The 26455-nt window shown below is 42.3% G+C and overlaps 1 protein-coding gene and 2 pseudogenes across 1 annotated transcript; all 3 read left to right on the top strand.

Annotated features, from left to right (window-relative positions):
• The first annotated feature begins 5631 nt into the window (after positions 1–5631).
• On the top strand, positions 5632–6601 carry LOC142777405 (serine/threonine-protein phosphatase PP1-beta catalytic subunit pseudogene; annotated as a pseudogene).
• A 3867-nt stretch (positions 6602–10468) lies between these two features.
• On the top strand, positions 10469–11334 carry LOC142775461 (serine/threonine-protein phosphatase PP1-beta catalytic subunit pseudogene; annotated as a pseudogene).
• Positions 11335–21765: 10431 nt separating this feature from the next.
• On the top strand, positions 21766–22681 carry LOC119160973 (serine/threonine-protein phosphatase PP1-beta catalytic subunit). The gene is given in 2 exon segments (XM_037413266.2): positions 21766–22340; positions 22342–22681. Coding segments are annotated over 2 exon segments (612 nt in total). The 3' UTR covers positions 22379–22681.
• Positions 22682–26455: the final 3774 nt, after the last annotated feature.

The raw sequence follows: 26455 nt of genomic DNA, 5'->3' as shown, positions 1-26455 counted from the left end.
ACCTAGGACGGCTTCCGGACCAGATGGGATTACGAACTCTATGTTGAAATGTTTACTCCAGGAATCGCCTAATCTTTTGCTAGAACTAGTGAATTATTCGTTAGGGAACGCATGGATACCTCCAGAATGGAAACTTTTTAAAATTGTATTGTTGCTAAAAAATGAAAATGATGAAAACAGGTTGGATAACATAAGGCCGATCGCACTGACATCAAACTAAGTGAAATTGGTTGAGAGAATCATCAATATACGAATTAATGAGATTATTACCAAGAGGTCAATTCTAAGTCCCTGTCAAATTGGGTTCAAGGCTGGTTGTTCGATTTGGGATGCCCACGTTGATTTAGAGAGTCGGCTTCAATTAGCTCAGCTGCATAAAAAATATGCAGCCTTAGTTACCTTAGACATCGCTAAAGCATATGATACCGTGGAGCACTCTATTTTGATAGATTGATTAGAATACCTTGATTTTCCATCATACATAGTAGCGTGGGTTCACAATTTTCTTGCAGACAGAAAATTTTATTGTTTTAAAGATGGGTTTTCATCATCTACTCATACCCAAACGAGAGTAGTACCGCAAGGCTCGGTGCTTTCCCCGGTGCTAATTAATTTACTAATGAGCACCATTCCACGTAAACAGGCTATAACAACTTATGTTTATGCAGACGATATCGCATTTTTTGCAATGGCAGATAACATTCAGGCCTTATATGAACGGCTGCAGACTTACCTTAATATATTGGAGAGCTGGCTCGATGGCAACAGCTTTTTACTTAATCCGAGTAAATGTGCCCTTCTTGTTTTCCCGCTGCAATACCCTGTGAAAATCTCTCTGTCTTACCACCATGAGGACATACCACAGCTGGAATCTGTTAAATACCTTGGAGTAATTCATCACACGTTGCTTAACTGGCGACCTCATATCGACTATATCGCCGGAAAAGGAGTGTGGGCCATTGGCATATTACGTAGGCTAAGCACCTACCGCATAGGTATGAGAAGAGACACATTGGTAATGATATATCGCATGTACGTTCGTCCCATTTTGGAATTTGGATGTGTACTTTTCTCTGGAGTTCCAGCTTACAAGTTGCGGCCTCGAATTCTTCTGGAAAAACAAGCTTTGCGCTTATGCCTTGGCCTTCCCAAAACAGTTGCCAACAATGTGTTGTATCTCGAATCAAGGGTCCCACCGCTTTCTTGTAGAATTCGCCTTCTGACTGTTCAGACATTCTTATGAATTTATGAATCACCATTACGACATTCAGAAACAGCCTTTATTTCCACCCCGGAATCATTGTTTTCTGCTAGATGGCCGCCATTTCACACGCCACAAATTATATTTGTGCAAAATTTACTGGAGCCTCTAAACGTACGTATAAGCGACATCATGCCGAGTCGTGATAATTAAGCCCCGGTGGAAATTCAATTCGACGACATTTTTCCTAATAATGCCAAATTACTTCCCCATAATATTTTGGATGGTTTACTACAAGATCACCTGCGCCGTATTACAACGAACGTTATTATTGCTACAGACGTATCGCCATACGACGAAAAGTCAGGGGTTGGTATTTTCAGCCCGATTTTAAATTGGATTTATTCCCTTCGACTACCCGATTTCATGCCCGTTTTTGTGGCTGAGTTTCTGGCAGTGGTGCTCGCCCTACGCAAGTTAGATACAGCAATTACATCAGCTGTCATAATAACAGATTCCCTATCGCTCTGTGTGGCACTTTCTGTTGGTGCTGATAATCAAGTAACAAAGGCGTTCCGTGCTCTAGTACCTGCGAATTTGAGAAAAGTACGATTAGTTTGGGTGCCTGGATACAAAGGTTTGTTTCTAAATGAAACAGCCGATTCCTTAGCTAAGTCATCAATCAGCGAACCAATTCTACCACTCTGTTCATCATCCGCTTATGTGACTGCTGCTCGATTCCGCAGACGTACGCTTATGCAAGTCTTTAAAGGTTCAGCACTAACAAACTCTACAGAATATCGCCATTTATTATATCCCTGGCGAAGAGACTTTTGCCGCACTCGAAAACAAGAAGTAGCTATCACAAGGCTGCGTTGCCGGGTACACAATCTAAATTTCTATAAATACAGGTCTGCTCAGGCACCTTCGCCACTTTGTGCATTCTGTGATGAACTGGAAAAAATAGACCATTTCTTTTTGACCTGCAGGCGGTTTAACACATTACGAAAAACCCTATTAGAAATACCTTTACGTGGTATTGGTATGGACTTATCTCTGCCTGTCATTTTGTCTTTTGGAGCTTCCATTTCTGGTTTCTCTAATGCGACGGTATGCGCGGCCGTCCGGGACTATATTGATGAAACTAATAGGTTGACTAATTAACCAGTTTCATTATCCGAACAGGTCCACATAATTATATACGTATAAAATCATATTATTGCGCTATTTCAAGAATAAATTCGTTTATGTAAATATTTGCATGCATTACATTAAGCAACACACTTTCTAGGCTATCGGTAATCTTTCTGTTAAACCTCCATCATTCAAAATCTGAACAGTAAATTTTGAAACCACTCGATTCTTGGCCAATCCCCCACAGTGGGTATGCGCCACTTACAATAGGAGAACAACAACAACAACAAAAACAATCCATCCATCTGTCCATTCTTCTTTCACGACTGCATAACGAGCATAAGTGACTAGTCATAACATGAAAATCATGACACGTATACTATGACTGACATGATTTATATCTTATGGTGCAGCTGCTGCTTTCGCGGTGTTTTCGTCCACATGACATATGCAAAAACGGGTATAGTATGACATGACTGCATGTCGAGTATAAGTGGCAGCCCTTAACGTGAAAACTAGGACATTTGTGTCATGGAAGAACAAGACTATGAGCTACGCTCACAGCGCGCCTACGGGCGTTTCGTTAGCTTCGCTTATACCAAAGTTAGTATTATGTGACGCGAACGAGCGACGAAGGTAAATGACACTTTCAAACATCACAGTCATGACATGCGTGTCATGTAAAGGATGACTACATTTACGTGCATAGCGTGCTGACGGCAGTTTGGCAGGCTTCACATATACCAAATTTTGTACGAATGTTGAAGGTATGTGACGGGTACAAACATGATAATTATGACATGCGTGTCATATAAGAACATCACTACATGCCACACACAAGAGGCGCTGGCAGCCCTGTCGCTAGCTTCACATATATCAAATTTGGTATTACGTGACGCGAATGGAAGACGAAGGAAAATGACGCGCCCAAGCATGATAATCATGGCATGCGTGTCATGTAAACCGCGACTACCTGTGGCGCTCATAGCACGCTCGCGGCCATATCGATAGCTTCACATATACTAAATTTGGTATTACGCAACGCGAGTCGACGACGAACACAAATGTCAGATGCAAGCATAATAATATTACATGGAACTTATGTACGGTATAATTTACATGCTTACTACTGCTAGTGCTGGTATTGCAAACGTTAGTGGTGCCATCGTTACGCAACTATAAGCAACGTACATGCATCTTATCTATCTATACGTGAGTTCGCATAATATTTCTACTTGTGTTCAGTTTGTGCTACATCCTTGCGCATCGTAACGTTATGGTGACTTTAAGTGACATATCAGCCCTCCTCATTCACGCTTTGCATGTCATTGATTCACATTGTACGTGGGATTTGCCATTTTTTACAGCAGAATACAGTTATGAAGAATTCATTACGCTTGAGGTTCGCCTTGTTTCGTAAGTAGGAAATAATCTTAATGAATCAGCCCACACTCTCTTCATCGTCATCTATTTCCTTTTTAGGTTAGCTTCCACGAAAGGTGAGCCACTTTATCCCGCGCAGCATGCATAACACTGATGGGCGAGAGAAAATGTATAAACAGAAAGAAGAAACAGAAAAAGAGAGAAAAGAGAAATTCATGATCGGATAATTCCGAATAATGCAACTTCTTTTAGAAACCGAAACCATTTCAATATCGTTTTTTTGTCATATAACCGGTACAGAATTCTAATAAAATTAGTTCTTGTCATGCGAATAGCTAAGCTCGGGCTAAACTTGGGAAATGACAATAGGCTTTTTTTCGGTGCTTCGGCTTTGGGCTTCAGCCACAAGAATGCTTTAGTGCCACGTGTTCTTACCTTCACAAAACGAAACAAAAAATAAAAATCAAAAAGCTATCTGTGTTTCAACAAAATAGCAGCAATATTTTGACATAACTTTTTATTATTATTCTTATTATTATTACTTTTAATCATGGTTATTTTCGTCAAAATAACATCTACACTGTCGTGTAAAAAAGTGAGAAAACCAAATATTGACCTAATTTTGTTTTTACGTGTGTCATTTTTATCTTGATCATCAAGATGTGTACTTTCAATTTTTCATTACCTCGTACATATATTCTTAGCCAATACCGCAAATGGGTATGAGCCATGTTTGAGATACATACTTATCATCATCATAATCGGTTAACAAAACAAATTTTTGGAGAGAGAATAAAAAACATTGAGCTAAATAATTCATCCTAGATAATTAAATGTTATCATTCAGTTAATAAATTTGCTGTATTACCTATCCTAGCTTTTACGAGTAGTAATGTTAAGAAACACCAAAAACTTCACGGAACACTCGGCCAATTTCTTGCAATGTTTAAGAGCCATGAGAAGAAGAAGACGAAGAAGAAGAAGAAGAAGAAGAAGAAGAAGAAGAAGAAAAAGAAGAAGAAGAAGAGATACCTCTCAAGCCATCACGACGTTGATGTTTAGTCCCTTCTCAGCTGAATTGCCTGATATTAGTATGGGTCCCAGGTCACTGTGGGTTAACAATAAATGAAATGGCTTACGCCTTAGCCCACTCATCGCTAGATCTGCCAAAGTCCACGTTCTCCCGGTGATAGAACACTTCCCCTCAATCATGTTTATTAGATTACCTATTAGGACAGATAGGATGGAAACATTACCCGCATGGACAGATTAAAATCACCCAAAATATCCATGGAAATCGTTGTAGAGCCATTCTCTACAATCAGAAGCGACTATCACGAGATTTCGATGTCGTGTCCCACCAATTATTTTCACTTGCACAGGGCTGCACTGACTGTGTCACCTCTCTGCCAATTGTGCGGGTAACTCGAAAACAGTCCGGATTACTTTTTGTCATGTTCAAAATACTCTCGCGTTAGAACTCAACTTCTGAAAACTCCTTTTGCAAAATTAGGCTTGACCTTATTGGAGGAAAATGTTTTAACCTTCGGTTCCTCATGCTTGCATTATTGTCCCAGGGATACCTTTGATGTCATGTGCAATTTCATCATAACTACTCAACGAGTACCTTTTAATAAGCTATTTAAAATTGTTCGTCAAATCGTTAGGTTAACATCAAGGTGTTCTAACTTTTTCGCATCAGATTAATATGACAAAAGGTAATACAAGCTCAAAGGATAATACATGTAGTTAAATAGGATATTTTACGTAGTATTGCCATTTATTTTATTATTTCTGGTTTTTTATTTCATAGCTTACGTAAAACAACATTCAACCATCTCATCGTTGCATTTTTGGCCAATCCCCCAAACTGGGTACGTGCCATTATTATAAAAAAACATCACGTCGAGAAAATGGCGGAGGGAGATCTGAACGTGGACAGTGTTATTTTCCGCCTCGTAGAAGACCGGGGATGCCGCCCGGAAAAGACTGTGCCGCTGACAGAGACGGACATTCTCGGCCTCTGCCTTAAGCCACGGGATATCTTCATGAGCCAGCCAACCCTGCTTGAGCTCGAGGCACCACTCAAAGTTTGCGGCGATATTAACTGTCAGTGTACAGACCTCATCCGGCTCCTCAAACACGGTGGCTTCCCTAATCAGGCAAACTACCTTTTCCTGTTTGACTACGTTGACCAAGACCAGCAGTCGCTGGAAACCATTTGCCTGCTGCTAGCTTACAAGGTTAAGTACACAGAAAACTTCTTCCTTCTTCAGGGCAACCACGAGTGCGCGTCCATCAAACGCATCTACGGGTTCTACGACGAGTGCAAGCGCCGCTACAACATCAAGCTGTGGAAGACGTTCACCGACTGTTCTAACTGTCTGCCCATCGCCATCATCATCAACGACAATATCTTCTGCTGCCATGGTTGCCTCTCCCCCGACCTCCAGTCGATGGAACAGATAAGGCGCATCAGGAGACCAACAGACGTTCCTGAAACAGGCCTTTTGTGTGACTTGCTTTGGGCGGATCCCGACAAAAACATCAAGGGCTTGACGAGAACAGTTGCAATGTCTCGTTCACCTTTGATGCAAAAGTCGTGTCCATGTTTCTCACCAGACTTGACCTCGACCTAATTTGCAGAGCTCACCAGGTTGTACAAGATGGCTACGAGTTCTTTGCCAAACGCCACCTGGTGACCCTCTTTTCTGCTCCCAACTACTCCGGACATTTCGACAACGCTGGTGCCATGATGTCCGTCTACTTTGTGCTATGTTGCAGTTCTGTGATACTGAAACCGTCCGGGCAGAGAGTGACCAGGAGGACGGTCTCTGCACCGAACAACAAGTGACGCCGCCTCGGGGGCCACTGAAGAAGTGAACCTGAGCAGTGATAAATGAGATTATGAAAAAAAAAACAGTAAAACATGTTGGTGGCTAAAAGTTTTTTGTATATGGAAGCTTGCCTGCCAACACTTCTTGATGGATTTCACCAAGCAGGAATAAAGAAAACATGCTGGAGAGTAAATTCCCGCAATGCCTTGCCAGCAGAGTTGAAGCCAGCTTTTGCCACTGCCATGATTGCGGAAACGTACTCTTTCCTGGTAGTGCCCACTTTGAGACCAAGTGGCTTTGATGTGCTATAATGTAAAATATACATTAGTTCTATACTAAAAGGTAGTTGTTCAAGACAAAATAACACACAGAAAAGAGTATGGGTGACTGAATATCCAAAGATTTCTGCCTCTAGTTAGAGGCTTACTAAGGAAAATTAGTAACACTAAGACGCACTTAGAGCTCTCTGTGGCCCAAAAAAAGTTTACACATTAAACTCTTTGGGTGTGCGAGAGAAACGCTCCGTTCTTAATCGTTAAACGGTGATACTTTATCATGGCCTAAAGAGATTGAAGCGGCAGTCGCCATCTTGCCTTAGGCACGACATCACTCCTGGGCAATCTTTTTCCCTCCAGTGATTATTAAAATTCCCCTGGAATTCTGAATGGGAATGGTTAAAACCTCTTTAAAATTTGAATGTTTACGACCAGAAGGAATAGGTACGCCTTTATTGGTGATCCCGAATCCTTTTTTCTTGCTCATTCGCCACGTGTTTATGCACCTGAGATAATATTTGTAAAAAAAGATAGCATAAATGTTGACAATAAAACGGTAATTCAAACTTCTCACTCAAAACGTACTATTTGCATACTGTAGAATGAAGATCTCCACCTTGGCCAAATCTGAGTTCGAATCTTTTATAGTTTTTCAACAGTATAAAATAAAACACCACCTGGTAGAAACAAATAAAGTTTAGGCACAGAGGCTTTTGGGAAAAGATAAAATGGTAATACTTTTGTGCTTCGAAAATTTCCTTCGACCGAATTCAGCACAAGCATCATAGCAGATTCCCTTTCGGTGTGTGCAGCTATTACAGTTTCAGGCAAAAATCACGCGCCCTACTCATGAAACACAAAAAGCTAGTTCACGTTTAATAAACGTCTTGAACATCAAGTCAAAAGGGCTAATAGACGTCTTGATCAAGAAATTTTACAGCCATTGTCGGCTATCTGACCGTCCAAAAGCTCTGCTAGTGTCCCACAAGTTTTCATCTAAAACAGCCTTGCCAGACGACGTTTAGACGTGGTCTAAACGTTTTTTTTTTGCTAGTGTCAATAAAAAGCTAAAAAACGCATTATCATATATGAGAAGTTTGCCGAATAGGCCTTGTTGGTTTGCTATACTCATAAGCTGTCGAACGTGAAAGATGTAGAAAGGAACACAGAGGCTGTCTACGTCATGCACGTGCAACAGTTTACAAGAATCGCAATCCAACAAGGCCTAGTCGACACTCTTCTCATATATGAGTATGCCTCTTTTTTAAATTTCTAATGCAAATACAGCAAAAGAGAAAACGTTTAGAAAACGTACATCCGTCCATCAATCATCCATCTATACGTCCAGCCATCCATTCATGACTGCATAACGAGCATAAGTGCCTAGTCATAACATGAAAATCATGACACGTATGCCATGAATGACATGATTTAGATCTCATGGTCCAGCTGCTCTGGCGGTGTTTATGTTCACATGACATATTGAAAAACGGGTATGTTATGACATGACTGCATGGCGAGTATAGGTGACAGCCCTTAACGTGAAAACTAGAACGTGTGTGTTATGGAAGAACATGACTACATGCTAGGCTCATAGCGTGCTCACGGCCGTTTCGTTAGCTTCGCTTATACCAAAGTTAGTGTTACGTGACGCGAAAGAGTGACGAAGGTAAGTGACACTATGACACTTCAAAGATGACAGTCGTGACATGCGTGCCATGTAACAAATGACTACATATATGTGCATAGCTCGCTAAAAGAAGTTTCGCTGGCTTCACATATACCAAGTTTGGTACGAATGATGAAGGTTTGTGACGGGTGCAAACATGATAATTATGACATGCGTGTCATGTAAGAACATCACTACATGCCGCACTCAAGATGTGCTGGCAGCCGTTTCGCTAGCTTCACTTATATCAGATTTGTTATTACGTGACGCGAATGAAGGGCGAAGAAAAATGACACGCCCAGTCATGATAATCATGACATGCGTGCCATGTGAAACATGACTAATTGTAGCGCTCATAGCACGCTCGCGGCCTTTTCGATAGCTTCACATATACTAAATTGGGTATTACACAACGTGAGTAGATGACGAAAACAAATGTCAGGTGCAAGCATAATAAACATTATATTGAATTCATGTATGATAGAATTTACATGCCTACTACAGCTAGTGCTTGTAGTGCAAACGTTAGTGGTGCCATTATTACGCAACTATAAGTAACGTACTAGCATCTTATCTACCTATACGTGAGTTGGTAAAACATTTATACTTTTGTTCAGTTTGTTCTACATCCGTGCGCCTCGTAACGTTATGGTGATTGAAAGTAACGTATCAGCCCTCCTCATTCACGCTTCGCATGTCATCAATACCCATCGTGCGTGGGATTTGGTAATTTTTACAGCAGAATAGAGTTTTGAAAGATTCATTATGCTTGAGGCTCGCCTTGTTTCGTAAGTAGAAAATCATCACAATGAATCAGCGCACACTCTCTTCATCGTCATCTTTTTTTTTTCTTTTGGTTTCCCTTCGACGAAAGGTGTGCCACTTTATCCGGCGCTGCATGCATAACTCTGATGGGCCAGAGAACAGGTATAAACAGAAAGAAAAAGGGAAAAAGAGAGAAAAAAGAGAAACTCATGTTCGGATTATTCCCCTGATTGCAACTTCTTTTACAGACCTAAATTATTAAAAGATCGTTTTTTGTCATGTCACTGGTACAGAATACTAATCAAATTAGTTCTTGTCTTGCGAATCGCTAAGCTCGGGATTTACTTGAGAAAAGACAATTGGCTATTTTTCGGTGCTTCGGCTTTGGGCTTTAGCCGCAAGAATGCTTTTGGGGTCATTTGTGCTCACCTTCACAAAACGAAAGAAATTAAAATTGAAAAGGCTATCTGTGTGTTAAAAATACAGCAGCAATATTTTGACATAAACAAAAATTTCATTATTATTGTTAATATTATATTTTATTCACGTTCATTTGTCGTCACGATAACGTCTACACTGCCTGGTCTAAAAGTGAGAAAAGCAAATATTGCGCTATTTTCGTGTAACGTATGTGATTTTTATCTTGATCTTCAAGATATAAACTTGAGGAGATATAAACTTGAGGTGTGTCACCCCTCTACATATTCTGCTGGTAACGCGAATATAGTGCACGTTACTTTTTGTCATGTTCAAAATATTCTCGCGTTAGAACTCAACTTCATAACACTCCTTTTGCAAATTTAGGCTTGACCTTATCGGAGGAAAATGTTTTAAGGATCGGCGGGTTAGGCTTGTGATATTGTCACAGGGATGCCTTTGATGCCGTGTGTAACTTCTTCATAACTACTTAAAGAGTACCCTTTCAGTATGGTATTTAAAATTATTCGTCATTTCATTAAGTTAATATCTATGTTCTCAAAATTTTTCACAATAAGTTTATATGACAGTTGGGAATACAAGCTCAAAAGATGATCATTGTAGTTAAATTGAATTTTTTACGTAGTATTGCCATCTATTTTATTATTTCTGGTTTTTTATTTCAAAGCTTACTCAAAACAACGTTCAACTGTCTCAACGTTGCATTCTTGGCCTATCCTACAAAGTGGTACATACCATTTAGATAAGGTAACATCACGTCGAGAAAATGGCGGAGGGAGATCTGAACGTCGAGAACATTATTTTCCGCCTCTAAGAAGACCAGGGATGCCTCCCGGAAAAGGCTGTGCCGCTGACAGAAACGGAGATTCTCGGCCTCTGCCTTAAGTCGCGATAGACCTTTATGAGCCTGCCTATCCTGCTTGAGATCGAGGCGCCACTCAAAGTTTGCGGCGATATTCATGGTCTGTATACAGACTTTATCCGGCTCTTTAAACGCGGCGGCTTCCCTCCTGAGGCGAACTACATTTTCCTGGGCGACTATGTTGGCCGAGGCCAGTAGTCACTGGAGACCCTTTGCCTGCTGCTAGCCTACAAGGTTAGGTACCCCAAAAATTCCTTTTTTCTTCGGGGCAACCACGAGTGCGCGTCCATCAACCGCAATTACGGGTTCTACGACGAATGCAAGCGCCGCTGTGGAAGACGTTTACCGACTGTTTTAACTGCCTGCCCATCGCTGCCATCATCAACGACAATATGTTCTGCTGCCATGACGGGCAGCAGAAGATATTGCTGCCGACCTCCAGTCGATGGAACAGATGAGGCGCATCAGGAGACCAACAGACGTTCCTGAAACAGGCCTTTTGTGTGACTTGCTTTGGGCGGATCCCGACAAAATCATCCAGGGCTGGGACGAGAACAGCCGTGGTGTCTCGTTCCCTTTGGGGCAGATGTTGTGTCCAGGTTTCTCACCAGACATGACCTCGACCTAATATGCAGAACTCAACAGATTGTTGAACATGGCTATGAGTTCTTTGCCAAGTGCCAATGGTGACCCTCTTGTCCGCTCCCAACTACTGCGGACATTTCGACAACACTGGTGGCATGATGTCCGTCGACTTTTTTAAAAAGTAAATGTATGTAAGGAGAGGTTGGTGGCAATTCCGTCGACTTTGTGCTATGTTGCAGTTTTGAGATACTGAAACCGTCCGGGCAGAGAGTGACCAGCATGACGATCTCTGCTCCGTAAACAAGTGATCAGTGGGAAAGGAGACTATGAAATAACACCAATAAATGAAGTTTGTGGCTAAAATTTTTTTTGTATCAGGAAGTTCGCCTGCTAACACTTCTTTGTGGATTCCACCAAGGAGGATTAAAGAAAAATTGCTGGAGTGGAAATTCCTGCAATGCCTTGCCAGCTGAGGTGATGGCAGCATTCGCCACTGCCAGGATAGCGGAAACATGTTCTTTTTGGTAGTGCCCACTTAGAGATCAAGTGGCCATGAAATGTTACAATGTAAACGCTACGTTAGTTATATTATAAAAGATAGTTGTTTCCGAAGGATTAATACACAGTATGGGTGAATATTTCTAATGAACTTTGTCTCAAATTAGAGGTTTACTAAGGAAAATTAGTAACACTAAGAGGCCCTTCGAGAACCATGTTGCCCGAAAAAGTTGTTGGGCGTGCGAGAGAAACGCATCGTTCGTAATCGCTGAACGGTGATACTTTATCATGCCCCTTGTAGGATGGCCACTGCAGGCGCCTTGTTGCCGTAGGCACGGCTTCACTCATGGACAATCAATTTCACTCCAGCAATTTTTTTTATATTCCCCTGGAATTCCGCATCCTAATGGTTGAAACCTCTTTAAATGTTTATTGTTTACCGACCAGAAGAGATAAGTACGCCTTTATTAGTGATCATAAGTCCTTTTTTCTTGCTCATTGGCCACATTTTAATGCCCTCAGAATATTTTTGTTAAAAAAAAACTGGATAACGTATTGTTGACAAATAACGGTATTTCAAATTTATAACTAAATCCGTAGTATTTTCATAGAGTAAGACGAAGATTTCTCCCCTCGCTAAATTGAAGTTCGAATCTTTAAGACTTTCTCAACACTATACAATAAAAGATTACCTGGGAGAAACAAATAAAGTAGCAGTCACAGATGCTTCTGGGAACAAAGAAAATGCTAATATTTTTTTACTTCGAAACCTTCCTTCGAACAAATTCGGCACAATCATCTTGAGTGAGATGCGACTATATACCAATTCCAAATCCGGACAAAGGCGGTCTGTTCCATTGAGTCACACGCGATTGGCTCATTCGAGCTGTGACGAATTCTGTGACGTACTATGTGACGTGGGCTGGGTTGTCACGTGACTGTTTTTCTCCGGGTTTTGGAGGAAGTCGAAGGAATGGTCGGAGAGACCGTCCGAAAGGAGCCGGATGGATTGAAATGGCTGCAAGGTGGCCTGGATTGGATTGAAATGTAAGGGCTTCGTGACTTTTCAGCACCCGGGCACTTAGACAACATGACGTTTCCCACTTCCACGGTTCTTCGTCTCGCCTGTGCGGCAGCTGTAGCAGAGCAGAGGCGACGACGCGAGGTAAGAGATGCATTTGAAGAGTTCAGCAAAGAAGATTTCCGACAATATTTTCGTCTGTCCAAACGAACAGTGCGTAGCTTGTGCGACAAACATGACCCTATCACCGGATGCCAGCGAGCCAGTGGCCTTTCCACAGAGAGGAAGGTGTTGTGCGTGCTGCGATTTTTCGCCACTGGTAGCTTCCATAGGAGCATTGGTCGCGAGGAACACATCGGAATGTCTCAGCTGGCGGTGAGCAACATCATCCACGAGGTGCCTGAGGCGATCACCACCGCGGCTGCTAGGAAAAGGGTGGTGGACTTCCCACTGACCACAGTTGGCAAGGTTGAGGCTAAAGCGGAGTTTGCGCGACGTGGTTGCATCTAAGGCGTGCTGGCGTGTGTCGACGGCACGTTGGTTGCCATTCGCAAGCCAGAGGGATACAGCCTGGCTGACACGGCGATCTTCATGTCCAGAAAGAGCTATTATGCCCTGAACGTCATGATCGTAAGTACCGTTATGATCCTTTTTTTATCGCCCATCGCAGTAGTTGTTCAGTTTTGACGTCGGAGCTGGATAAAGTACTAGTTCAAAGAATAACAGGGAACCTGCGGAGAAATGGGTGCGTGCTATTTAGTGGCTCGCATTGCCTCGGTTATCATAAATGGCAAGTGTTTGTGCGAGTGAGCCAGTTGTCGTTTTTTGTGTTTTTTTTCTGCCATGCATGCGCAATGGAATTGTGCATTTTGAAGGTAATCAGAATATGGGCTGCAGTTGTAGCAGAATTAAATAAACTATAGGAAAGTATTTCAAACACGAAAGTACCGACAACCACAATTGCATGGGCTAGCTGTGGTATTTACCAGTGTTCTTTCCCTACAGCATGGCGTAGGTTTTCACTTATTATCATTCAATGGAAGTCGTAGCCATGTGTACAGGGGAATGGTCCCAGCCCCCTTCTCTCCTCTGTTGCTACACCCTGTCCCTGTGTTCCCATCTCGGTGAAACTGCCTGTACCAATAACTGTACTAGTATCTATTGTTTCTGGCATATGCGTAGCAAAAGGGGATTTATTTGGAGCATAAATGTAGTACTATTTTGTATCACTCATTGCAGGTGTGCAACGCGCCACTGCGCATCCTTGTCGTGGGCCCACAATTCCCAGGTTCGTGCCACGACTTCTGGGTTTGACACACAACCCTCTGCGTGCACGCCTAGCTGCACAGCTGAAACCTGTCGAATACTTGCTTGGTAAGTACTAATGTGAACTAACTGGGGTATAGCACTCAGCCGTCATTTCTCTATTGCAGGAGACGCAGGGTATCCCGTCGAGCCGTGGCTCCTCATTCCAGTCCCTGGCAGTCACCCAGGCAACACTTCCGAAGGCCGATACAACAAGGAGCACGCATCCATGCGCAATGTTGTGGAAAGATGTATCGGAGTGTTGAAGAGCAAGTTCCGCTGCTTGCAGCGCTTTCGAACGATGCTCTACAACCCCGATCGAGCAGCGCGAATCATTTATGCTTGCGTTGCTCTCCACAACTTTGCGTTGGACGTGGGGGACTGGACCTTGGTTGAGTATGTTGGGGATATGCCACCAGCTGAGGATGACGATGGGGAGCCAGGAGAGAGCCATACGCTCACAACGCGCAACGTGCTGCTCATAGGACAGCAGCAGTGCAGCGCTGTCGTGGGCATTTCTTGAAGTACACAGGAACGGTAAGCTGTCATATCACACACATAATTTATTCATACTATTTCAAGTGCACCTAGGCATGACAGGGCCGTGTTTTGCCACATTTGAATACATAATGTACTTACTCGTGCTTCAACATGATGCATGGTGGCAATGTGAAAATGCTCCAATTTTTTTAAATGTCACATGAAATAGGCAACGGAAACACCCTTTTTCATATCAGTGATCACAGTCACAACAGACTAGATAGGAGCAAGCATATATGAGCGGCACTCTGTGCTGAATGTTGCCATCAAAAATTGTGGGAACAATGCAGCAACGTCACACAACTTCTTTCACGAAAACGCATAAAAATTGCAGTTATATTAGAACCATGTTGCAAGAACGCATGATACATAGATCCGTCTTTTCTCATAGTGATTCACTACAAGCATTCTATTGTACACGCTAGGCTTGCCGAGCACAATGCCGTGACGGCTTCTTGTTTGCTGTCCCCAACATTGTAAAAATTGATTCCTGCTCTGATTAATTTACAATGAAAGCAAGATGAAAACAGTCGCTGCCATGTTGCTGCGATGATGACCATTTTCATTTGTGAAACTGTGCAACATACCCCCTTACTAGTTTAGTGATCTCAAAAAAGACTTGATTGTAGTTGTTTTACCTTAGCCTGATTGCGCTGAAATGATATTATCACAGTGAAGCAATTTTCGGCAGGTAAACATGCTTCATAAAAAATGCAGCGAGCTGCGAAACAGTGTGAGGCTAGAAGATATCACAGTCCAAGACTATGTAGTAATGCTGCATAAAAAGCGCAGTGAGCTAGTGAACAGTGAAGCAACACGATTATCACAGTTCTAAAGACATTCACAAAAATGTCAACTATACGCTCGCGGTCTCCATGTGAATGACTAGACACCTTTAAGATGGGGGGGGGGGGGGGTAGTGGAGACGCTGCCTCAGGAGCAGTTCGAACATAAACTGAGAAACGCATATATCCAACATCAAAGCAGATGAAAGGCTTGTGAAGAAAAAAATGCTGTACTCCTTGTACAAAGTGAATGCTATCCTAAAGCTAGTAATATGTAATAAATGCAAACAAACAACGTATAAAATTGAACTTGGACAGCAACACGTAAACATATCAAAACCAGCAAACCAATAATGTATGCTAAAAAATTGAAACATTGCAAACCCGATGAAAAGTTAAAATTAACTTTGCATCTCTTTCCCGCAGAGGGCCCTCAGCCATGGCCCGGGCCAAGGATTGGACCGCCTGCAGGATGCTTTCCTGCACTGCTGCCGCCCACTCTTGTTCTGCTGCCATATGCCGTACCGAGGAAGCGATGCGGGTGGCTGACCTTTTGATCCCCCGCAGCACCTGCTATTAATCATTATGATGGAATTGTTTGCATGAGCTGCTGATGAACTCTCGACCATCTCGTGGCTCGAAGCAGCTGCTGCCAAGAATTGCAACGTGCACGAAAATTCCCCCTCAGTTGAAAACCCACTGGTCTGGTGGCATCCTTTGAACGTGTGAAGCTTCGTGTACAAGCTATGCCCTCTTCGTTTGGATCAACAAACGTTTGCTGAAACTACTCTTCATTCATCTCCTCAAATGCATCTCTTATCATCAAACAGCTCTTTTCAGGCCTAACCAACCTTTTTTCCGACAGTTTATCATTGCAGATGTCAGATACTGTTCCCTCAATACAATGCATAGTTCTTATTTACGGCCCAAGTTGGTTTCAGTCATCATAACAGAGCATAAAGAATGTTCACCCCCTTTATGTAAATTGTAAACAAAGGGTCAATTCACATCAAGCAACTGCTCGTTCTGCTCGGGGCTCCGGTCGCACTGCGAAGACACCCGACACAAGGTGTCGGCGCGCCGTGGCCTCTGTCGGTGGCGAAGCCCACAGGAGGCTGAGACACTGAAAACATTCAGCATTTTTGTCAACGCATGCTGTGGTAGGCTTTAAGTGTATGGCCATGTTGTGGATAATTGGGAAACTTGAATAACATACGAGAGGTTATTTTCTTTAAACACTTTGATGATCAATAACTTACCCGGTGCAGCGGGCGGGCTTTCAGGGTCACTTGGGGGGCCTTCAGTGGAGTATATATTAAAAGTGCATGAACTGGGGCACATACGTCCCATAATGAATAAAACACTAAGTTCTCAGATGCTTACGTGTCACTGTGTCACTGCCACCTGCAGCCGCGTCAGTGGCTTCCACCTCCACTGCAGGAGCGGGAACACCCGCCTGCTGGAAAGTGTCGCGAGTGTGACCCTTCAGAAAGTGGCCATTCATTACTTTGGCTATTTTACAACCTTACGTACGAAACATTTGGGGAAATGTTGTGCACCTATTCAGAAGTCAATGATATCATGTATTACCATTTTAGTGCAAGCACTGCACGTCTGTTATGATAAATAAATACGCCACACCTTTTACTGCAAGGACTGCAACCTATCATTTTAGTTGATAAACCTACCTGCTTTTGAATTCTTTCTCTTGCGCTATCTTCCTGTTCAACAAGGTTTCCCTAAACGCACCCTTTACAAATATGGGCAAACTCTCTCATGACACCGCTCAGAAATCCGTGATACTGCTGCGGCAGAGTGCTTACCTGTCGATAGTTGAGGCAAGCGAAGACGCCACCGAAGCGTTTCAGCCCGGTTAGCTGTAAAAAGCGAGCACGGAAGCCTGGCAGACGACCCACTCCAGTTCCTCTGGAAATATACACCAATATCAAAGAACAAATCACCCGCACATTCGACGGTCACTCAAGTTTGTGCCTCCTTAATGGCGGCGGCGTCACGGCGGGCCTCGTGCACCTACCTGCACCACCAAACCTGCCACACATCTACGTTTTTCTGCGCAGGGTCTTCAAGGTTCAGCGCGTCACTGAGCTCTTGCCACAGCCGCCACCGGTCGGCGACCGTGACGCTGTGCTGCAGCTCAATGGCTTTCGCCACGAGTGCGGATGTTCAGTCACAAAGGCGAGCACCAGCGCGCGCTGACCCTCGGAAACGCGGATGAGCAGCTGCTGCTGGTGGCTAGCGGTGCCGTTGCCCTCCACCATGACTGCGCTCGACTGAGTCAACGACTTCGAAAGTTGCGCCGTTTGGTGGTTGAGATATGGGAACAGTAACTGCTTGAAACAGGATTGTACTTAGCGGCACTACTGAACGTATCACTAAATTCAGCGTCGTTTTAAAACAATGCCAGAAAAAATACGTTTGGATTGTGCCATAATCCTTATTCAACGTTTGAACACTAGTACCAACAGAATTTTATAGTGAGCAATAATAGTTAAACATTTTTCAACACGTTACAAACACTTTTCACTTTGCTACACGGTTCTAAGCCGACGTCAAAATGACGCAAGCCTCCATTTCCCTCATCGGCTGTTCGCTTTCCCTCGTCCTCGCGACCACTGCGGACCGCCTACTTTTGACGTCACCGACAGAACGCCTCCATGCGGATTAGGAATTTTATATATTTGCACCACAGATTCACTTTCGGTGTGTGCAGCTCTTACAGTTTCAGCAAAACCCCGTGCCCTACTCATGAAACGCAAAAGAAGCTAGTTCACGTCTAATAAATGTCTTGAACATCATGTAAAAAGTGCTAATAGACGTCTTGGTCAAGACATTGTACGGCCCTAGATGGCAATCTGACCGTCCGAAAGCTGTGCTAATTTTCTTTTTGCTTTTATCTAAAGGAACTCTCACCAGACGACGTTTAAACGTTGTCTAAACGTTTTCTTTTTTTGCAGTAGTTGCAATAAAAAATTTAAAAAAGCCCTTACCATATAAGAAAAGGTTGTCGACTAGGCCTTGTTGGTTTTCCATACTCGTAAACTGTCGAACGTGAAAGATGTCGAAAGGAACAAAGAGGCTGTCAATGTCTTGCACGTGCAACAGTTGACGAGTCTGGCAATACAACAAGGCGTAGTTGACACAATTCCCATATATGGAAACGGCTTTTTTTAGATTTATAATGGCTCTAGATAAAAAAAAAGACAACGTTTAGAAAACGTCCATCCGTCCATCCATTTATTTATTCATTCATCCATCCATCCTACCATCCATCCATTACTGTATAACGAGCATAAGTGACTAGTCACAACGTGATAATCATGACACGTCTGCCATAAATGACATAATTTGGATCTCATCGTCCAGCTTCTCTTGCGGTGTTTTCGTTCACATGACATATTAAAAAAACGGGCATAGTATGACATGTCTACATCGTGAACATAAGTGACAGCCCCTAACGTGAAAACTAGGACGTGTGTGTCATGAAAGAAATTGACTATATGATACGCTCATAGCGCGCCCACGGCCGTTTTGCTAGCTTCCCTTATAACAAAGTCACTATTATGTGACGCGAATGAACGACGAAGGTAAATGACATTTTCAAACATGACAGTCATGACATGCGTGTCATGTAAAAGATGACTACATGTACGTGCATAGCGCGCTGACAGCAGTTTCGCTGGCTTCACATATACCAAATTTAGTACGAAAGATGAATGTATGTGACGGGTACAAACATAATAATAATGACATGCGTGTTATGTAACATCACTATATGCCACACTCACGATTCGCCGGCAGCCGCTTCACAAGCTTCACATATATCAAATTTGGTATTACGTGACGCAAATGGAGGACAAAGGCAAATGTCATGCCCAAACCTGTTAATCATAATATGCGTGTCATGTAAAACATGACTACCTGCGGCACTCATAGCACGATCGCGGCCATTTCGGTAGCTTCACATATATTAAATTTGGCATTACGCAACGTGAGTTGACCACGGACCCAAATGCCAGGTGAACGCATGATAACATTACATGGAAGTCATCTATGGTATAATTTACATGCTTCCCACTGCTAGTGCTGGCATTGCAAACGTTAGTGGTGCCATTTTACGCAACAATAAGCAACGTACTTGCATCTTATCTCTCTATACGTGAGTTAGCATAACATTTCTACTTGTGTTCAGTTTGTGCTACATCGGTGTGCCTCATAACGTTATCGTTGTTTAAAATGTCATATTAATCCTCCTTATTTACGCTTCGCATGTCATCAATTCCCAATGTACGTGGGATCTGCCATTTCTATAGCAGAATAGAGTTTTAAAAGATTGGTTATGCATGAGGTTCATTAAGTGTTGTAAGTAGAAAATTATCATAGGGGATCAGCCCACACTCTCTTCATCATCATCTTTTTCCTCTTTAGGTTCGCTTCCAGGAAAAGTGTGCCACGTCATCCGGCAGAGCATGCATAACTCTGATGCGTTAGGCAACAGGTATAAACAGAAAGGAAAAGAGACAAATGAGATAAAAAAGAAAAATTTACGGTCGGCTCAATCTTCTTAATGCAACTTATTTTATAAACCGAAACAATTAGAATATTGTTTATTGTCATGTCACCGGTACAGAATAGTAATAAAAAGAGGTCTTGTAATGCGAAAAGCTAAGCTCGGGATTGTTTTGAGAAATGACAATGGGCTTTTTTTCGATGCTTCGGCTTTGGGCTTAAGCAACAAGAAGGATTTTGATGCCGTTTGTGCCTACCTTCACAAAACGAAACAAAAAAAATTCAAAAGTTTATCTCTATGTTAAAAATATAGCAGCAGTATTGTGACATAAAAAGAGCTTTTTGATATTATACATAATATTATTATCTTTATTGAAGTTCAATTGTCATCATTATAACATCTATACTGTCTTGTCTGAATGCTAGAAAAACAAATATTGCACCATTTCTGCTTTTACGTATGTCATTTTTATCTTGATAATCAAAATATGTACCTAAATGTTTTCATTAAATCGTACAGTACATTTTTACCCAATCCCGCGAATGGGTATGAGACATGTCTGAGAGACTTACTTATCATAATCATAATCGGTGAAGAAAACAACATTTTAACGTGACACTAAAATGATATTGAGCTAAATTATTCATCCTTGATATTTAAATATTATCATTCAGTAAATAAATTTGCTGTTATACCTATCCTTATCTCATACGAGATGTAATGCCGAGAAACAAAAAAAGATCTCACAAAACACTTTGCCAATTTACTGCATTGGATAAGAGACATGACAACAGAAGAAGAAGAAGAAGGGATACCTCTTGTGCCATCACGACGTTCCTATGTTTAGTCCATTCTCAGCTGAATTACCTGATATTAGTATTGGTCCCAGGTCATTCTGGGTTAACAATGAATGAAATGGCCTACACCTTACCCCACTCATCGCCCCGCCGCAGTGGTCTAGTGGCTAAGGCACTCGGCTGCCGACCCGCAGGTCGCGGGTTCGATTCCCGGCTGCGGCGGCTGCATTTCCGATGGAGGCGGAAATGTTGTAGGCCCGTGTACTCAGATTTGGGTGCACGTTAAAGAACCCCAGGTGGTCAAAATTTCCGGAGTCCTCCACTACGGCGTCTCTCATAATCAAATGGTGGTTTTGGGACGTTAAACCCCACAAATCAATCAATTACCCCACTCATCGCTAGATATTCCAAAAGTCCTGGTTTTCCCGTTCGTAGACAACCTCATTGCAATCATGTATAGAAGTCTAAGTTTAGCAAGGTAGGATTGAAGCAATAACCACGTGGACAGAATATAATCACCTAAAATATCCACAGAAATAGCAGTCGAGTCATTCTCTACAATCAGAAGTGACTATCACCAGATTTCAATATCGTGTGCTACCATTAAACTTTTACTAGCACAGGGCTGCTCTGACAGTGTCAACCCTCTGACTATTCTGCGGGTAACTCGAAAAAGGTGCACATTACTTTTTGCGATGTGTAAAATACTCTCGTGTTAGAACTCAACTTCTAAAACTCCTTTCAAAAAATTAGGCTTGACCTTATCGGAAGAAAATGTAAGCTTCGGTGCCTCAGGCTTGGGATATTGCCGCAGGGGTTGCTTTGATGCCGTGTGTAATTTAATCATAACTACTAAACGAGTACATTTTTAATTAGCTTTTTAATAATATTCCTCATTTCATTAGGTTAACATCCAGGTTTTCAAAATTTTTCTTGATCAGAAGTCTGAAATACAAGCTCAAAAGCTAATACTTGTATATAAACGAATATTTTACGTAGTATTGTCATTTAATTTCTTTCTTTTTGGTTTTCTATTTGACAACTTACTTAAAACAACATTCAACTGCCCTAACATTGCATTCTTGGCCAATCCCCCAAAGTGGGTACATGCCATTTATATAATAAAACATCACGTCGAGAAAATGGCGGAGGGAGATCTGAACGTGGAGAGCATTATTTCCCGTCTCTTAGAAGCCATGGGATGCCGCCTGGGAAAGACTCTGCCGCTTACAGAGACGGAGATTCTTGGCCTCAGCCTAAAGTCGCGGGCGATCTTCATGAGGCAGCGAAACCTGCTTGAGCTCGAGGCGCCTCTCAAAGATTGCGGCGATATCCCCGGTCAGTATACAGACCTTATCCGGCTCCTTGAACGTGGCGGCTTTCCTTCTGAGGCGAAATACCTTTTCCTGGGCGACTACGTTTACCGTGGCCAGCAGTCGCTGGAGACCATTTGCCTGTTTCTAGCCTACAAGGTTAAGTACCCCGAAAACTTCTTTCTTCTTCGGGACAACCACGAGTGCGCGTCCATCAACCGCATCTACGGGTTCAACGACGAGTGCAAGCACCGCTACAACATCAAGCTGTGGAAGACGTTCACCGACTGTTTTAACTGCCTGCCCATCGCCATCATCATCAACGATAAATTCTTCTGCTGCCATGGCGAGCCGTCCCCTGACCTCCAGTCAATGGAACAGATAAGGCGCATGATGAGACAAACACGTTCCAGAAACAGGCCTTTTCTGTGACTTGCTCTGATTGGATCCCTAGAAAAACATCCAAGGCTTAGACGAGAACAACCGCGGTGTCTCGTGCACCTTTGGGGCAGACGTCGTGTCAAGGTTTTTCACCAGACATGACCTCGACCTAATATGCAGAGCTCACCAGGTTGTTGAAAATGGCTATGAGTTCTTTTCCAAACGCCAGCTGGTGACCCTTTTCTCTGCTCCCAACTACTGCGGACATTTCGACAACGATGGTGGCATGACGTCCGTCGACTTTGTGCTATGTTGCAGTTTCGAGATACCGAAGCCGTCCGGGCAAAGAGATAACAGCATGACAGTCTCTGCTCTGAAAACAAGAGGCGCCGGCTCGGGGGTCACTTAACAAGTGAACGTGAGCAGTTGATAAAGGAATATTAAATAAAAACAATAAAAAAACCTTGTGGCTAAAAATTTTTCTGTATCAGGAAGTACACCCGCCAACACTTCTTGGTCGATTTCTTCGATTTCCCCAAGGAGGATTAAAGAAAAAAAAACTGGAGTGGAAATTGCCGCAATCCCATGCCAGCAGAGGTGAAGCGAGCTTTTGCCACTGCCAAGGTGGCGGAAACATGCTCTTTTCTGGAAGTGCCCACTTTGAGACGCAGTGGCTTTGATGTGCTATATTGTATATTCTACGTTAGGTCTATACTAAAAGATAGCTTTTGCAACTGCCAACATGGCGGAAACATACTCTTTCCTGGTAGTGCCCACTTGGAGATCAAGTGGCTTTGATATGCTAGAATGTAAACACTACGCTAGTGCTATATGAAAAGATAGTTATTTCTTACAAAAGAACACAAAGAAGCGAGTATGGGTGACTGAATCTCCGAAGAACGCTGTCTGGAATTAGGGGCTTACTAAGGAAAATTAGTAACACTAAGACGTACTTGTAGCACTTTGTGACCCCAAAAAGTTTCCACATTAAACTCGTTGCGCGTGCGAGAGAAACGCTCCATTCTTAATCGCTGAACGGTGATACATTATCATGCCCTGAGTACTATGGCCGCTGCAGCGACCATCTCGCCATAGGCATGGCTTTACTCTTCGGCAATCATTTCCGCTCCAGCAGTTTCTTTAATTCCCCTTAAAGTCCACGGCCTAATGGTTCAAACCTCTTTAAAGTTTTATCGTTTACAGACCAGAAGAGAAAAGTACTCTTTTATTGGTGATCCTTAATCTTTTTTTCTTGGTGATTGGATACATTTTTATTCACTTCAGATTATTTTTGTATTAAAAAACTGGATAGCATCAATGTTGACAATAACGGTAACTCATAATTATAACTCCATCCTTAATTTTTGCATAGAGTAAGATTGAGATCTCCCCCCTCGCCAAATCTAAGTTAAAGAACTTTTCGAGTTTTTCAACACTAGAGAATAAAAGGTTACCTGGTAGAAACAAATAAAGTAATATTCACAGTTCATGTCTAATAAACGTCTTGAACATCAAGTCAAAAGGGCTAATAGACGTCTTGGTCAAAATATATTACAGCTTTAGAGGACTATCTGACCATCCGAATGCTGCGCTAATGTCCCACTAGTTTTAGGAGAAGTCCTGCCAGACGGCTCTTAGACGTTGTCTAAACGTTTCCTTTTATATATGCATTATAAAGCTAAAACTAGCAATTACCATATATGAGAAGGGTGTCGACTAGGCCTTGTTGGTTTGCCGTACTTGTAAATTGTGTCACGTGAAAGACGTAGAAAGGAACACAAGTGGTGTCTACGTCTTGCATGTGCAACAGTTAACCTGTATGGCAATCCAACAAGGCCGAGTCGACACCTTTCTCATATATTTTAATTGCTATTTTAGATTTCTAAATCAACTAAACCAAAAAATGTTAGGAAATTGTCCGTACGTCTGTCCACACATCTGTCCATCCATTCATGACTGTATAACAAGCATTATTAACTACTCGTAACATGAAAATCATGACACGTATGACATGAATGAGATCATTTAGATCTCAAGGTCCAGCTGCTCTTGCGCTGTTTTCGTTTACATGGCATATTGAATAACGGGTATGGTATGACATCAATGCATGATGAAAATATGTGACAGCCCCTGACGTGAAAAGAGGACGTGTGTGTTATGAAAGAACATGACTACATGCTATGCTCATAGCACGCCCACGGCCGTTTCGCTAGCTTCCCTTATACCAAAGTAAGTATTACAGGACGCGAACGAACGACGAAGGTAAATGACACTTTCAAACGTGGCAGTGATGACATGCGTGTCATGTAAAAGATGACTACATGTACGTGCATAGCACGCTGAAAGCAGTTACGCTGGCTTCGCATATACCAAATTTGGTACAAATGATGAAGGAATGCCACGGCTGCGAAAATGATAATAATGGCATGCGTGTAATCTAGCAACAACAGTACAAGCCACACTCAAGATGCGCTGGCCGCCGTTTCGCTAGCTTCACATATACCAAATTTGGTATATGTGACACGAATCTAGGACGAAGGTAAATGACGCGCCCGAACATCATAATCATGAAACGTGTGGCATGTAAATCACGACTACCTGCGGCACTCGTAGCACGCTCACGGCCATTTCGATAGCTTTACATATACTAAATTTGGTACTACGCAACGTGAGTAGACGACGAACGCAAAGTCCAGGTGGAAGCATTATAATCATTACATGGAATTCATGTCCAGTACAATTTACATGCCTACCACTGCTAGTGCTGTTGTTGGAAACGTTAGTGGTGCCACTGTGTCGCAACTATAAACAACGTACTCGCATATTATCTGTCCATACGGGAGTTCGCATAACATTTCTACTTGTGTTCAGTTTGTGTTACATTCGTGCGCCTCGTAACGTTATGGTGATTTAAAGTGACATATGAGCCCTCCTCATTCACGTTTCGCATTTGATTACTTGCCATTGTACGTGGGATCGGCTATTTTTTACAGCAAACTAGAGTTTTAAAGGAATTGTTATGCTTGAGGTTCACCATGTGTCGTTAGTAGGAAATCATTCTAATGAATCAGCACACACTCTCTTCATCGACATCTTTTTCCTCTTTAGATTCGCTTCCACGAAAGGTGTGCCACATTATCTGGCGCAGCAAGCATAATTCTGCTGGGCGAGAGAACAGGTATAAACAGAAAGAACAGAAAATAAGAGAAAATAAGAAATTCCTGGTCAGATCATTCTCCTTATTGCAACTTTTTTAAAAACCGATAGAATTAGAATACCATTTTTGTCATGTCACCGGTACAGATTAGTAATAAAATTAGTTCTTGTCAAGTGAATAGCTAAGTTCAGGCATAACTTGAGAAATGACAATAGGCTTTTTTTCAGTGCTTCGGCTTGTGGCTTCAGCCACAAGAATGCTTTTGGTGCCATTTGTGCTACCTTCACAAAACGAATGAAATTAAAATTCAAAAGGCTGTCTTTGTGTTAATAATATAGAAGCAACATTTTGACCTAGAAACAACATTTCATTATCATTAATAATAATAATACCTTTATTCCCGTTCGTTTGTCCTCACGATAACATCTAAACTGTCTGATCAGAGAGTGAGAAAAACAAATATTGCGCTAATTTTGTTTTTACGTATGTCATTTTTATCTTGATCATCAAAATATGTACCTAGAATTTCTCAATATAGCGTATATTATATTCTTGACCGATCCCATTAGTGCTTATGAGCCTTGTTTGAGATATTTACATATCATCATCCTAATCGAGATTTAATGCAGTGAAATACCGAAAAAATTCACAAAACACTCGGCCAATTTCCTGCATTGGTTAAGAGCCATGAGAAGAGTACAAGAAGGAGAAGAAATACCTCTCATGCCATCATGACATTACTATGTTTAATCCTTAATCAGCTGAATTACCTAATATTAGTATTGATCCCAGGTCATTCTCAGTTAACAAGAAACGAAATGGCCTACGCCTTACCCCACTCATCGCTAGACCTTCCAAAAGTTCTGGTTTCCCTATGGTAGAAAACTTCACTGAAATCATGTTTAGAAGTTTAACTTTAACAAGGAAGGTTGGAAGGAATAACGACGTGGACAGAATATATTCACCTTAAATATCCACGGA

The sequence above is a fragment of the Rhipicephalus microplus genome, chromosome X, assembly GCF_043290135.1.
Source record: "Rhipicephalus microplus isolate Deutch F79 chromosome X, USDA_Rmic, whole genome shotgun sequence".
Lineage (NCBI taxonomy): Eukaryota > Metazoa > Arthropoda > Arachnida > Ixodida > Ixodidae > Rhipicephalus > Rhipicephalus microplus.
Note: the sequence above shows the minus strand (reverse complement) of the source record. Positions and strands in the feature narration are given on the sequence as shown.